This window comes from Elaeis guineensis, chromosome 1, assembly GCF_000442705.2.
Source record: "Elaeis guineensis isolate ETL-2024a chromosome 1, EG11, whole genome shotgun sequence".
NCBI classification, from domain to species: domain Eukaryota; kingdom Viridiplantae; phylum Streptophyta; class Magnoliopsida; order Arecales; family Arecaceae; genus Elaeis; species Elaeis guineensis.
The window spans coordinates 172,670,392-172,686,458 of NC_025993.2; the positions used below are offsets into that span (position 1 = coordinate 172,670,392).

Here is a 16,067-nt window from a genome sequence, read left to right on the forward strand (position 1 = left end):
GTAAACCACACATAGACCATACGAAATGGACCGTGGACTGCACAAAACGGCCCGTAGACTATGCGAAATGCTTAGGCACATTTCAACATCGTGGACCGCATGGTGGTCGACGCCCGCATGCTGTGGGCTTGCACGCTGTGCTATTGGGTGCCCACAGGCCGAGCCTGCAGGCCTGTGTGTGGCTGTTTGCCATGCCTGTGGATCTCTTTCATCTTCGATTTAGCTACTGTGGACGTTTCTATTATGAATCGAATTTGAGGTATCAAAATCCAACTAGTGCCTGCATGATAAATTCCCGGTACTGATCAACATGGCTATGAGGTTAAGAGGGGAAAGAAGGGCCAGCCAAGCACGTAGTATTACGATCCCTGAGGTTACTAGTTTGAAACCATCTTAGCTCTAGGAGCCTTCCTTTGCTTCAGATTAGCAATTAAATGCATAGAAGGTCAGCTTATCGTTAGGTACTAGATATAATTGACAACAGGAACCTAAGAAGCTAGCTTGTCGGCTTTAATCATTTCAAATGAGACAGCAATATGAAGTATAAAGGGTCTAGTAACTCAAAAAGAATTTATTAGCTCAAAGCTCATAACCAAAATTTTTGGTAGTCTAATTAATGATGGGCATCCAACTCCTGTATAAACTATATTAATTATCTCATAGTTGTAATAATATTGAGTGTACTGTTCAAAAAAATAAAGAGCTAGCTTTAATCAATTTTAGTTAATTACATGCAGGTTATACATGATGCTATTTTGAAGATTAGATAAGGGAAAAACAAGGTTTACTCTTGTGGGTTGTAGATGATTTCATATCGAAAATATTGAACTTTTAATGCTGTTTAATCAAATGTAACTGAACCTTACATGAACTGTAGAAGGCAAATTAGCTAGTATTCTCTGGGCGGACCAACCTGCATGGCATCATCAGACTATAGCAGCTAAGAGGAAGGTATTCGTCTGGTGCTCAGTAGCTTGGGTTCATGTTCTAAGATAAAAGGAAAGTTACAGAATGCATGGTGGGTGACAGGTGCGGGAAGCATATTTTAGTCCTTATGATCAATATTCCTCCCTTGAGTTCAAATACACCATGTAACAGAACCTAACAAGTGGAAAAAAGCTCAGACATAACCATATTTAGCAGAACATAACAAGAGAAGAAAAGGTTGAAACAAAAGAACTGCAACAGAAACCAACCACAGCAGAAAAGTTCCAAGACACCAGTATGTGACAGAACATAACGAGGGGAGAAAAAAAGGAAGTCTGCAATACCACGTAGTTTAGCAGTACAAAGCTGCAGGTAGGTGCATTTATTTATTCAAAAAGGAAACGTGGCTTCATATAATCGTTGTTAAGGGAGCATGCGAGCTTGCAATGGCTACAGCATGTTATCACATGGAATCTCATAACAAAAAGGAAACAGTTGCAAGGAACCAGACAATTGAAACCTAATACTCAGATTCTTCATTCAAAAGTCTCTTTAGTACTCAAGTCAACAATTGGTTCTAAAAGAGATGGAAAATTATGATTTAAGAAGAAGAAACGAGGAGTGAAAAGAAATTCTTAAAACTAGATGATCGTCTTATAGCAAGAAGACCAATCAATACACTATTATTCACACATTTACACCATTAGTCTTTGGACTCTTCATGCAGAATTAATCACTAAGACCAGACTCCTAATTAAAGCTCGGCTCAAACAAAAGCTATAGATCATACCCTAACCCATATTCCTGAAGCAAATCAGGCTGGAGATTGGAAGCAAAGTCCCAGGTCCCCGCTAATGACTTGTCGTCAAAACCATTGGTTGCCCACCAATTCATGCTCTCCTTGTCACCGTTCATATCTTTGAAACAGTCCAGCGCAGTTTGTTGTTGCTCTTCCTGCCTGCCGAAACACTCGTTCTTCCCATAAAGCAAATCATGGAGCTCGTCTTGAAGTCCCACAGCAGCTGCATTGAAGTTTGGGTTGGAATTGTCCATGCTGAGAGTACGAGAGCTTGAAGGCGAAGGGAACCCTAACGTAGAGCGGTTCAGATCTTCATGCATATAAGCATTCATGGGATTCGGCATGTTGGGTTTGACCGGTAACAAGTTTTGACCAGAGGGCTCAATCATGGTGGCATCGGAGGCTTGTTGCACCGGGGTGGCAGCAATAGTATTGGCATCAGTTTGTTGGATAGGGAAGACCTTATCTCGCAAGGGATGGAATTTGGGCCACAGTGCAGGGTTGTTATAGAAAGAGAAGGGATTGTAGAGACCTTGGAGCTGCATGTGGAGTTGCATCCTTTCAAGAGCCGATGTGCTCAAAGCTTGAGAAGATGTGTCAGGGCTAATCCTATTGGTTTCCTCATTTGTATCTTGGTTAATAGAGAGGCGGCGAGACGGCGGCGAATCCCTTCGCTTTCCGAGGAGTTTCTTCTTCAGCCTAGTGTTCCAGTAGTTCTTGATGTCATTATCTGTTCTCCCTGGCAATTGGGCTGCAATTATTGACCACCTGATGCATGAAATTTAGGTTGTAATTAGCCATAATTGCGAATGATGCAAAAAACTCGTATGCTATAGCTACGAGGGGCTTAGAGAGTAGAGAAGAGAGAGTTAAAATGAGTCACCTGCTCCCAATACTAATATAGAGGCTACAGATGATTTGATCTTCTTGCTCCGAGAACCCACCGTGTTTGATGTTTGGCCTCAGATAATTAAGCCACCTCAGCCTGCAACTCTTCCCACATCTCTTCAGACCTGCAACAGTTATCACTGTGTGTTAATTAAAACAAGGCTTCTAGCTAGGTCTTAACCCGCTCATTTTTTTCCCTAAGTTAGTGAAGGGAAAAATATTTGAATGACATAAATCTCTCTCTCTTTCTCTCTAAAAATTGGATAAACTAAAGAAAAAAATGGACCTTTTCCTGGATACGGAAAGAAGAAGGTGGTATATGACTTCATACATCCTTCTTTTCACCCTCGTCTTTCTTGAGCAATTCAAGATGCATCATCACCAGCCCTTCCATCCTAACCCTAACTCATGTTCCTAGCTAATAATCCAAGAAAGCTCTCTCCTATTCCCGCACAGGAAGCGATGGATTAAGAAAGTATGTCATTGAATTCAAGACTCGCCAAACTTAGTAATGTTCTCTCCCGATCTATGTTCTAAAAGCTTACATCAAGAAAGGTATATGTTTTAAAAGCAAAGATGAACTTTGTCCTTGAGAATCCATTCAAAAATAAAAACTTTATCCTAGAGAAAAAACAACATATCAAGAAAGGAAAGGAAGCGTTTAGGTATATTACTAACCAATCTTTTGAGGCAGTGCAATCCAGTTGCCACCAGTCCCATGCTCCTCAATATAAGCCTTTAGCTTCGCATCCTCCTCAGGAGACCAAGGTCCCTTCTTCACATTAGCCTTATCACAACATGGAGCCCGTCCCATCTCTCTCTACTCCCTCTCTCTCTCTCTTTCTTTAGCTAGCTAAAGAGAAGATGATGTCTTAGGAGATAAACTGAGGAAGGTGTGGCGAGCTTTATAGGAAAAAACCTTGAGAGAAAGACGGGGTTATGTGATGTGATGCTTACGATAGGACAAAGCTGCCGGTGAACGGATTTCTGGGATTTGTTTTGATGACTTCTTTTTAGCCACCATTATAAATTTCTTCAATGCATGGCTTTCTCCGTCTCCGCTCCTTTTTTTTTTAAAAAAAAATTTCCCTTTGTTTAATAGATTTCAAATCTAAGATTGACAAAGTCCACCATGGTATGATTACCGTGTTTCAGTGCTCGAGTCTTAGCCCATGATAACTCAAACTGCCTTTAGAGACCCGACATCGATCACGGCTTAATCTACACCACCTTTCATGTATTTTATAAGGTTACCTGCAAGACCTAATCGAGGTCTTGGTTTGGTTTCCCACTTAAATAGCTACTGTTCAATTTCGCTGTTTAAGGGCGTTGAATGATTCAGATCAAAAGTACGGAGGCCACCCAGAAAATGATTGAGGGTACTGATTGGGTGGGAAAATTAATGTAAAGGACCACCTCTAGCTTATTGAACCTTGCTAGAATATTGGTTTCTGTTCCCGACTTGATGCTTAATTTTGGTGTTGTTGAGACCAAAAGCATATTATTATTAGGTATATTTGGCTTAAGACTACTTAGAAAACTTTACGTTCCTCAATAATTTGTTGTTAATAGGTGTTGGTAGTCTTCCCTCATTCAAGAAAAAGAAAAAGAAAAGGTCTCCTACAAAAGGGATTTATTAAATCTGGCTGTCAATCTTTAGGCATGCAACTTGCTGGTTAGTGGTATTATTAGATGTCATGTTGCCTATTTAATAAGTATGATTCAAAAGAAGCTAGCTAGAGACACTAATGTCAATGTTTTCCGCTAATTTTCCAAAGTGAATGACCCTTGTTACCTTGTTGCTTTGAGACTACAGCCGCGCGCTTCATGTGCCACATTTCTAATGTCATCTTTAGCCTATGGAAAATTGTTTGAAGTCCACTGGATAAAAAATAGACTGATTCACAAATTTGGCTTTGTTGGGTTTCTTGGCAAAGTAGCCTCTAAAAAAATGAGAAATTATATTATACAATATATGCATCATGTGATTGTGCATATAGCCAATCATAACAACATATTTCTAAAGCAATACATCGATACGAGCACACTTGATAAATAGGGTCTGCAGAAATGAATGACCATTAGGTGCACGACCATATAATGCAGTTAGTGCAGGATATAATTTAAAAGAAAAAAAAAAAAAAAGAAAAAACCTCTATGGGGGCCAGACCCTTCCACTGGCTGTAAAGATACTATCATTCAAAGTTCCAGGTAAATATAAACGTGCTTTTTGTAAAAGCATGTGGTTTGAACACAATGATACGGAATGAGTCCTAAGAGAAAGATACATCTGCAGTTGTAGTGGAGGTAGTGTGACTCAAAAGATTTCCACCAAATGCTTATCTTTATGGGGGCATAATTTCAATGTAAATGATGGCGGGAAAGCCTAGTGTTGGCTGCTAGAAAGATTTTAAAAAGCATGAATATTTTGGACTTTTTTTCTATAATTTTACAAAATTGGATCATTTCTCAATTTGTACGCGTCATCCTTATGCCATGTAAATTCGGATATCTACAGAAAGCCTCCGTGTTGCATGCAGTAGGTGCAATTGGATCGCACAAATCCCACAGTGAATAACATGCCACGCGATCCCTTGTATTTCACTGATTTCTGATTGCGCTCTATCCACCATGCATGTGCTCCGAGATTTATCCTAGTTCACTTGCACTTGATGCATGCAATAATTTCTCCTATAGAAGGGACATGAATATCTTGGATTGGATAAAGATCGATGGTGCAGCCTTTCTATGAGGGAAAGAATACAGCCTTGATGATAATAGCTTGGACGGTTCATTCCACGCACCAAAATTGAATAAGTGATTTACATGCATACATACGTTATCTATATACATATACATGTAGTTAACTATTGCTACCACATGCATCCCATATGTAGGAAAGCAATTCAACCTTTCCTGTTGAAAAAGATTAATTGATGCCATGAAGGTGCATTCTGGACTACTGCCCAATCAATTGCTAATCATGGCACACCCAAATCATATTTGTGGCCATCTAACTTTTTGTCTCCGAAAAAGTTCAAGATCTAATGTTGGTGACTCAATATCAAAGCCACATAACTCCCTAGATAAAATAAAATCAAATGTCTCGATATCAAGAATCCAATTTGATAGATAATTCCACTGCACTCTAGTCTCAATAGAAAATAGATGCACCAAAACTAAAGCAAATGAGAAAAATGAGAACATATTTGATAACGAAGAACAACCATTAGGAAGCATGGGCTATGCATGAGAAAATAATATTTATTTGATGTTCCTGACGTTTTTATTATCTTCAAATTAGAGGTGGCAATTGAGTCGGATCGGATTATATACAGATCGGATTAATGTGGGTTGGATTAAAAAATCGTCGATCCAAATCCGATCTATTTATTAAATAGATTAAAAATTTAAATTTAAATTCGACATATTTATTAAATAGATAATCCAATCCGATTTACTTAATTCATTTATTAAACAAGTCAAATTAGGTTAAATGGCTTAAATAGTTTAAACAGATTAAACAAGTCGAGTTAAATAGATCAAAAATAGGTTAAGCAGGTTTTAAATAAGTCTTAGATGGGTTAAAAATGTTAAATGAGTTAAATAGATTATCTAACTCAATCCAATCTGAATATTAAATGAGTTGAATGGGTCGTATATCTGAAACTCAAATCTGATATAAATATTAAATGAATTAAATGGATCGATCAATTTATGATCCAAATCTGTTTAGTTTAAACTCAAACTTATTTATAGTGGATTGAATATGGACTTAATTAATTGATCAGATTATATTTTATCGATCCTAGTGCAAATACTCGAATTTTCAATATTTTTCGAGTGTTCCGAAGCAAGTTGCCATGATATGATAACCAAGCCCTGTATATGCGCCCTAATGGGACTTTCTTTTATCAAATAATAACACATGGAATTAATTAATTATAGCTGTTGATGTGAAACATTCTTGAGGGTCAAAACCGATGGAAAATGTGTACAGATTTAACTAAGCCCTACGCGACCTATACACCATGGAACTTTCTTTTATCAAATAATAATTAATTGGATTAAAGGTCAACAAGCAACTATCCCAATTCACCATGAAACCCAACAACCCTATAACAAACGTTATGATTGATCAATAATCCAACCATTAGATGGTCCATTTATATCTCAACCACCATCAGCAAGCTAACTCAAAAGACAAGGTTACCATGGTAACTTTAGATATCAATCGTCAATTCAAAAGCTGTTAGTTTCCATTATTCTGACAGACGCAAGAGTTCTACCTAAAGAAAACAAAGACCGAAGAGAAAGAAAGGAGAAAAAGTAAGTTTGGGCTATGTGTACCTAGAGAACAGCCATGCTCTCTTAGACAAGTAGATGGGAGCCTCCTATTATTTTATTAAGGAATGGAGGAAGGTGTGGGGATTACCACAGTTTTGTGGGCCGACGACGAGAAAAACTCGCATTGACCTTGGTTTGGGCCGTGACGTAAACTTGGGGTCCATGACACGGCAGCACCACCTTTCTAAAAGTTAGAGAGAAACACTCTAAAAAGGAACCCTCATTCCCACAGAGATAGAATTAATTACATAAGGGGAGACTTGGATGCGAAGAAGCAAGGAAAAAGGGAGGAGGGTGTGGGTAATTTTTCTCCTTGTCCTTGCCTGGTGTTTGGAATCTCATGGAAGGATGCCTCACATCATCAAGAAGACCGTTCTTAAACTTGGGATAGAGATAAGCACAAGGGATAAAAAGAAAAAAAAGGGAAAAGACAATGGGCAGTGGGAATTAATGAGAACTTTGATGGATGTAATTGGATTTTAGCGTTTGAATCATTAACTGTTTGCTACCGTGCTTCCATACAAGTACAAACTTCCACGCTACGATAAATATAGTAATATGTCATGATTATAGGATCCAACTAAGGAGGGTATTTTGGGGAAGAATGCATGTTGAACTTGGAATTGTCCATGCTCTTGCTTAGGTTTCGAATTTGAATATCCGACGGTATGCTCATGGATATTTAGATTTGAAACTAACTCCTCTAAAGTGCATATAGTACATCGCAGTATATGGTGCTCAAAATGCATCATAAAATACAATTCATCATGCTGGCCGTCCATCACATGATGGATGGCCAGCAAATATCCATCCTGCGATGGATGGCCAACATGATGCACCGTATGTTATGGTGCACCACAGATGATTCATATTCTTTAGGTTTATATGATTATAATGTAATTAGATTTTGCTCAATTCTATCTTTGTAAGGGAGTTTATGTTTGTATGGTGAAATAAATAATTATTATCATCATATATGGGTGTATGCATGCATGCTTTCTCATCCATGATATTTGCATGGATGAAAAAGGTTGCAATAAGCATCACTACAGGGCAATCTGCTGTTTGGGAGTTTCCCCATATTTCATGAATTAAAAAGGGCCAAGCATATCTTACTCCTGCGGATAGCGGACATTTAGTGTAAGATAACACTAAAACAATAATTTGCGATTCGGCAAAATGTTTTCTTAGCCAAATCCCGTCGGTATTTTGATCAGGTGAATCGGTGGACATATGGCTAAACAAGTGCTAAATGACAGTTTCAGCATAAAATTAAATATATTCCTAACGAGATATATCCATAGCAATGACAAGCAAAACTCTTCTGAAATTAATGAATAAAGAAGATATCAATGTCTTCGCCTTTTTTTTTTTTTTGATATATACATTTGTTTCTGCCCCGTTTTCAATGTGTCATTGCAGCGAAAATGCCGTCCCGGCAGCCAGACAGATTAGACAGCAAACCAAACTCCTTTGATAGCTATGCTTATAATTAGCGCATCATGCTATCTTTTCCATTGCATTCTCTATTATTTCTTGTTATTTATATAATTAAAGAATCAATCCATAGCATTGTATCAAAAAAAAAAAAACCAATCCATAGCGTAATCGTACCAACCCTTTCAACGGAGGTGGGACAAAGGTGGCCACAGGAAGAAAGCAGGGTGAGCTCACTTCCGGTCCGTTGCTTCCACTCAAAGCACCATACAAACTTGTCGTCATCTCTCTCTTCCGCTCCCTCTCTCACTAACCTTAATCCCATATCGGGGAAGGCAATTCACTCCATCCATTCGAATATCAGCCCCGAATTGAATCACAGGAGTAGATTTTATTCGATCGATAATGATAAAATTCATCTCAACCTCATTCAGATATGCGTAAGGGTTCACAAATTTTTTTTCTCTAAAATTAAAAATATTAATTATATATATATATATATAATTTTATTAATCTAATCTAATATATATATTAGAAAGTGTAAGGGTTCACAATTTTTTTAAAAAAAATTAAAAATATTAATTTAATATATATGTATAATTTTATTAATCTAATTTAATATATATATTAGAAAGTAAAAAATGAGAAAAGATTGGTTTGCAAATGAAATTGCTTACGTAAGTAATTTATATTTTTTTATGCATACTCTTCTATCTCAAATCATTGAATATAAATATTTTATTTTTAATAAATAAAATTAAAATTTATTTATATCTATTAATTGATATTATTGAAAATTTTAATTATGAATATTAAGATATGAATGGACATATTTTTCATAATTTTTTTATAAATATATTAAAATTTATTTATATTCATTAATTTATGTTATTAAAATTTTTAGCCATAAATATTAAGAATATGAATGGACATGCTATTTATAAAATTATTTTTATAAATATAATTAATTATATGAATATGATCTACAAATCTGTATATAATCTACGGATTTAAAAATTAGTTATGTTAGTATTTTTAAATAAATTTTTTAAAAAAATTTATTTTTTAAAAAATATAAAAAAAATTTATTTTTTAAAAAATATAAAAAAAATATGGTTGTTCTTGTCCAGTATAATATATATATATTGAAGAAAAATGCAAGAGCATTGCAAACTTTGTTTCCAAACTCCATAAAAGCCAATTAATGTTGGTACTGTAGGCAGAGAGACGTGAGGACAGGGTAGGACCAGAGCCAAGTAAAGGACCACTGCCTTTAGCGTCAGCCGTTTGACCTTCGGGGCCTCGTCGGTGAACATTTTCCACCCACCTTAGTTTATAACGGCCTGCAATGCGTCTAAAGTCAACATAACACTAGAAGCCAGCCAGCTAATAGCAAGGAAAACTGTAGAAACTGGAAATTTTTTAATTCTTTTCATGAACCGGAAATGGGGATAATTTTTCAAAATGCGGAAATATTATGATGCTACCATATCAAGTAACTGTAGAAATTTTTAATGACAAAGTCCATCCTCTAAAAAAGAATACAATAACATGACTTTCTACAACCTCTATTTATTTTTTTTGGAAAAAGATAAGACAAGCATGCCACCTATCCTTGATTAAATGGAATATTTATAATGACAAATTTACAATGTTACATGGTAAATGTGAGTACAGAAGGAAGAGGAGAATGAAAAAAGAAAACAGGGCATGAGGAACAGAGCCTCTTCGGGAATGGGATTAGCAAGGATTCAGATGAACAGAGAGCAGGCACAGGAGAATTGGAATCAGTAAGAACCAAGATGACCAAACTAGTCAGCCTATTGAAGTTGAGTATAGCAGGAGCTTCATTCAATTCCACAGAGCTGAGGGTCCATTTTCAGATTTTTTAGAACACAGGCATCTCCACAACTGAAAAGTTAGAATGATCTTTTGTAGGACACTATATATGGAACATTTTTTCAGAGTTAAAAATGCTGTTGTTTATTTTGCAAGAAACCTCCCAACATACGGCTGCGACCATCTGATCTCCAGCTCGTCTTGTCTCGGCTTGGAATTTTCAACGTCTCCAAGCGGTCCAAATCTCATGAAAGGTAGAAGGCCTATAACCTCCAAATCCTCATTGCAATGAAGATGGTACTAGGCCCTTTCATACCTAGCGAGAGATCGTGCAATACACGGCACATAGATTGGGGTATATATGAAGAAAATAGTCCAGCATAGATGGACCTTCCTTTCCATCTTAAATGATGAAAAAAATTAAAATAGATTAATCTTATCAAACACTTATATGGATTAATTAAACGTGTGTGTGTCTATATATATTGATGAATTCGGAGGCCGGAAAAGCAGTCACCTACCAATCTATTGAGAGATAAAATTTATAGAAGTCCAAAAGGATTGAGAATTACAACCGATAAAATTAACAAGAGAAGGATTTCACCTAATCTTCAAAATTTTAGCAAGAAAACTACAAAGATGAAACAAAACCCAATAACAAAGAAAGCCTCTGTATAAAGAAAACTAAATCCAGCTAGTAGTAAGTTGTTGCATCCTCACTGAGGGTAACAATGATTTCAAGGCATTCTAGAGCCTCTCATGATCATCAACGGTCTTCGAGGAACAAATGTGCTTCCAGATCTGAAAATTATGTGGGATGTTGCACACGACCGAAAGAACAGAACCATTCTTATTCAAGAAGATTCGATTGTTTCTTTCTTTCTAAACCTTCCAGCAAATTGTTGTCAGTAATTAATCTCCCGCTCTTCTCATCAATTTAGATTTGTTCCTCATCCTCTAATGTGTCCACAACTCAAGAAAGGTGGTTGGTTTACCTCTCAACTTCAACTGAATTTTAAAATTTGTCCACAAGCTTCGAACAAAAGAGCATCTGAAGAAGAGATGAATTGAGGACACAATATTTGACCTACACAAAGCACAGTCAGAACTGATATTTCAACTTTTTTAGCAAGCACTTCTCTGAGTGTAATTTGTTCTTGGTTGCAAGCCATAGAAAAACCTTCACACTGGAATGGGAATGAATAACTCCTATTCTAACTATTTGGTTGAGGAGAATTCTATTCCTATTCCAAATTTAGAAAGAAGTGAAAATGCCCCAATTCTTCAAAATACAATCTCTACTCTCCCTTAATATTTAATTTTTTATCATGAACCAAACACCTCCGAAAATACAGCCACATCCATTCTCATTTAAATATATTCTGATTCCAGTGCCAAATGAAAAATTTCAAATCCTAGCTAGAGGTCTTCCGTACAGCAGCCGCACAATCCTATGATTCAGCCATGATTATCTCTCTTCCTAAGTTCTAGCTATTATTATCAAACTTTTGTTAATGTACAGAGAGGAGTGGAGACTGGAACGTTGACACCTACGTTCTGTGTTCTTTTTCAGAACTCGCTTTTGAATTTTCTCTAAACACGTTTCTTCTCTTTCTCATTCCTTTAAGCAAAAGACGTGCAGAATGCTGTCACATTTTTTTGTTGTTATCTTGTGTTATATAGCATGCGAAGAGAATAGTCGGCGAAATTAGCCACAAAAGTCATAGTAAGCTAAATCTTGTGACGAAGTGTGCGGCATGCTACATGCCTCGTTTCAGAGCTTGACACGGTAGGCATCCACAGAGCTACGTATCGTTATCTTACGGGCTTGTTTGGAAGCCCGGATAGGTTACCGCAGTTACAGCCTCCTCTTCGCTGAAAGTGAGAAAACTGGCAAGGAGGGGAAGGGGGAAATCTCAGGCTACTGGGGAGATGGAGCAAGCCGACAAACACTAGGATACTACATTGACATTATAAGATCAGCTTGTGTGAATTAAATTTTCCCAAGATTTAAGTTTCCCATATCAGCAAAACTCTCTCCATATATCGCATAACAACACCAAATCCTATTTTCAGCTATATATGGATTTATTCCAAGAATAAACAGTTCGAGAATCCAACCAGGGCAAGTAACGTGTCTGGTGGTTCTTCAGCTAGATGACTTTGAACTGTCTCCTCTGATGCAATAATCCTAGCTAGATATTAACGTGTCAGGTTCTAGATGATCTAACAAAGATTATCAGAACACCTTGTTGGTACCGGTAGTACATTATTTTGTTTCCAATGCAACCTATAAAACTAAAAGTAGGCCTAAAATTGGATCAGTACATCCATATTCATACTCATATTGCTTAACAAACATAGGTACGAATGTAGATATTAATGGGATACAAAAATTTATATCTATATTAGGTTTAAATGGATACTAATATAAATTATATATTGGAAGTTTGAGAAGAGATTGAATCGTGGTCTATTCATATCTTCTATTTTTTTAATGGATATTGATACTGATATTACTCGGATGCGTAAATTTTTATATATATTAGGATAGATTCGAATTTGGAAATAAAATTCCTATGGATATTATGCTATCCACTTTCGCCCCGATCAAAATGGGATAATTTAACAGTATCTTACCGTCAAGAATTAGGTTATTCTTCTTGTATGAGAATGTGGACCGTCCATTCATGTCGTTTTCCTTTGACTGCAAGCGTTAAACGGTTCAACTTTCAAATCCCAGAGGATATAGGTTTTGACAAATCCCGTACCTAAAAAGCTCGTTAATCCTCTTTATCCAAAGCCTTGGGGATTGATTTGGAAGTCACCTGCCACTCGCGTCTAAAATATGAGATTAAGTTAAGCAATCTTTTGACTTTGTTTGGTTTTCCAAAGCCAATCACACAACTGTATGGGTGAAAGAAGTCCGTTTCAAGACACAGAACAAGATTTGCAGCTAATGTAGTTGAAGGTTGTTGAACAGAGCAGAGATTGTGTATGGAATTAGACTTGCAAGATTGATAAAGTGAGAGTCTCCGAACTAGGGTGGCGCTGTAAGTTATTGTTGCTTATTTTTTTTCCTATCAAGCATGGACCCTCTACAATGGACGGATGGATACCTTCCATCATAGAATAGATGATCGCACATTGTGTGCATTGTACGGCCCCGCACTTGTGCACAACCATCCAATTTTTGATGGACAGCATCCATAGATGCAACACATCCTATGGTGTTGTGCATGCACCGTAAAATATCCGCACTCTTTCATATCATAGTAAAATAGAGAAGGGCTGTGAAAAAACCATGTTTAGTCTTGATATTTAATATTGATGATGATACAACACCAGATTTCTCAGAGGATTCTCCATTGAAGCTTCAAACAAACAATATAGCAGACAGCTTGAAAGATTTGCTAGTCTTGGGCTAAAACAAGTAGAAACAAGGTTGTTGCGGTCAATCCCCTCGTCGTCTGATCGTCGGGAACGAGTGCTTGCAAAAAGGAAGTCCACACTGACCGGAGGCGGCTCCGGCGGGGACCCTCCGACGGTCAAGTCAGAGAGGTGACTAGGCAACAGTGAAATGAAGACAGAGAGCTCAATCGAGAGAGAATGAGAAAGGGAACAAGCCTGTTATTTCGAAGGGCTCTAGCACTGTAGCCTTCCCCGATATATATAGTGGAGCGTGGTATGGCGCCGTCATTAATGGCGCGGACAAGTGAGGAATTGTCAACTCACCGTAGACTGTCAGAGTCGCCGTGAAAGTGTCACATCGCCGTGGGGCTGTCAAATCGCTAGAGTTGACAATGCCCTAGGTGGGATAACGTCCTTAGGCGGCGATGCCACGTGCTGCTGTCAGGGCTGACAGTCTCTGGCAGCTGTACGGCGATCGGAGGAGTCGACCGACTCTAGATCGGTGGCCAGTTGTGTGGCATCGGGTGGAGATTCGGGTCCCTTTGACGGTCAGCCGGGCATGTTGCGAGAGTCGGCCATCAGACTTCCTGGTTCAGTCGATTGGGAGAGTGGAAAAGGTCTGTCCGACCGACATATCTTCAGTCGGTAGAGAGCCGTTAATCGGTCGGTAATGGCGTCCGGTCGATCGGTCGGTAATGGCGTCCGGTCGATCGGTCGGTCGGTCGGTCGGGTATGTCCGATCATAAGCCGGCGTGAGCGAAGTCGGTCGGTATTCCCAACAAAGGTAAAAGTAGATAATTATTAGTTGGGAAATAATTGGTCTTTTCTTGATCCGAGAAATTTTTTTGGTTAGTGTGTACTTGAGTTGGTTGCAAAAGATTAATGTATTATGATGCCAATGGGTAGGCAATTTTATAATAACAGCTTATGTTGCATGATTTTGCTTCATTACTTGGTCCATTTGAGGTGATGAGATCGAAAGAACTCTTCCATTAGCGATGCGTACATCCAAGATCCACACACGCTCGGTCATGGTGGGCTCCCTTGTCCAAGCCGAAGGATGAGGACGTCGGCTACCGTACATATGCGCACATGCATACCCATCAAGATGCATATATACTCATATACCTCCGTGGGCTACTGCATAAGTGCACTCATGCACATCCATCAAGATGCATACATGCTCATATGTCTAATGATTCATGTGTGTGCACGCCCACATTCAGGTGTGTGCACATAAGTTCGCAAAATATTATTGCAGTATCTCTTCCAAGCAAAGTCAAAATGTTATTTGTTTGTTATATTTATTGCCTATTCCAGTTTGCTCTTCTTTTCCTTTCTTTCTTTTTTTTTTTTTTGCGAGTAAAAAGTTTTATTAAAAGAAAAGACATAAAATCTCTACATTATTCAATTTCTAGGAATAATATAGACCATAGTTTGCTTCTGGTTATAATGCGGGTGACTATTAGTTGTCTTTTCACTTTCCAGGTCCAATTTGCACAAAGAAACTTTACACCAACTAAAAATAGCTTCTGCCCCTCAATACTGTGCAGGTCCAGCCTCTACATCTTCTGGTTCTTTTTTCATATGCCACCTAACCAGAAGATATAACTTGGGTACATCCATTTTAAGGTTGTGTCCAGGCCATAAAGTCCTCATAAAAGAAAACACATGCATCAAAAGCAGAGGGCCCTTATTAAACCAACCCACACTTGGATACTTTCTATAGTTTAAAAGTTTGACTAAAAGAGATATAGCATCATATAGAAATTAACTAATTTGATTGTGTGGGTTGGTAATCAGTAACTTCACTCCACAAAATCCTTCCCAAATCTTAGCTACAGTATGAAATCAACATCATGTTGCCTACAATATTAAGTCAATCACATTAGTCTTACAATAAAGAATCCAGTTCTAGACGTTAAGGCTTGTTTGAGATCTCTTACAATATCTTGCTAGTTAATGACGTAGTGGTTGAGCTGGTGTTTCATGATTGAATCCTCATCTACCTACATATGTACGTACTTATGCATTAATTAGAAGCCAATAAATCTATGTTGAGAAGTGCAACTAATGGTCTTCTGCTAAAGGATTATGGTGAGAACCTGTGTTGATTAGCAGAAATCTAAATGCATAAAAAATACTGATTATCTAGCTAATGAAGGGACTCAGTTGCCCCAAGCTCAGAACATTCTTGCTATCGATGACCAGCTGAGTTCTAGGATGAGGAAGCTTAGGGAACCAATGACAAAAATTGGTAGAAAGTGGCACCAACCATCGTTTGGCATAATTAAGGTTAATAATTTTCACTCTGGCTGGTCTAAGGAGTTAGATTGCATGAAGTTGCAAGCACGGGCCCTAAATTATTCTTCTCTATTGGGCCATTATTAGTTTTGACAGATATCTTAGACCTGGCCCA

The 16,067-nt window shown here is 37.7% G+C and overlaps 1 protein-coding gene across 1 annotated transcript; it reads right to left on the minus strand.

Moving 5' to 3' along the window:
• Nucleotides 1-1,233: 1,233 nt before the first annotated feature.
• Nucleotides 1,234-3,502, minus strand: LOC105039613 (transcription factor MYB36-like). The gene is made up of 3 exons (XM_010915821.4): nucleotides 3,293-3,502; nucleotides 2,610-2,739; nucleotides 1,234-2,494 (listed from the first exon to the last, which is right to left on the minus strand). Exons 1-3 carry the CDS (start codon nucleotides 3,426-3,428, stop codon nucleotides 1,705-1,707), a joined length of 1,056 nt encoding a protein of 351 aa, XP_010914123.1. The 5' UTR covers nucleotides 3,429-3,502; the 3' UTR covers nucleotides 1,234-1,704.
• Between the last annotated feature and the right edge of the window lie 12,565 nt (nucleotides 3,503-16,067).

What these genes read in the sequence shown, in the direction of transcription:
- LOC105039613 (XM_010915821.4), bottom strand. Translation starts at nt 3,428, where the DNA reads ATGGGACGGGCTCCATGTTGTGATAAGGCTAATGTGAAGAAGGGACCT. An exon ending in TGCACTGCCTCAAAAGATTG is followed by an intron (nt 2,740 to 3,292) that starts GTTAGTAATATA and finishes TAACTGTTGCAG; the next exon opens with GTCTGAAGAGATGTGGGAAG. An exon ending in TATATTAGTATTGGGAGCAG is followed by an intron (nt 2,495 to 2,609) that starts GTGACTCATTTT and finishes TTCATGCATCAG; the next exon opens with GTGGTCAATAATTGCAGCCC.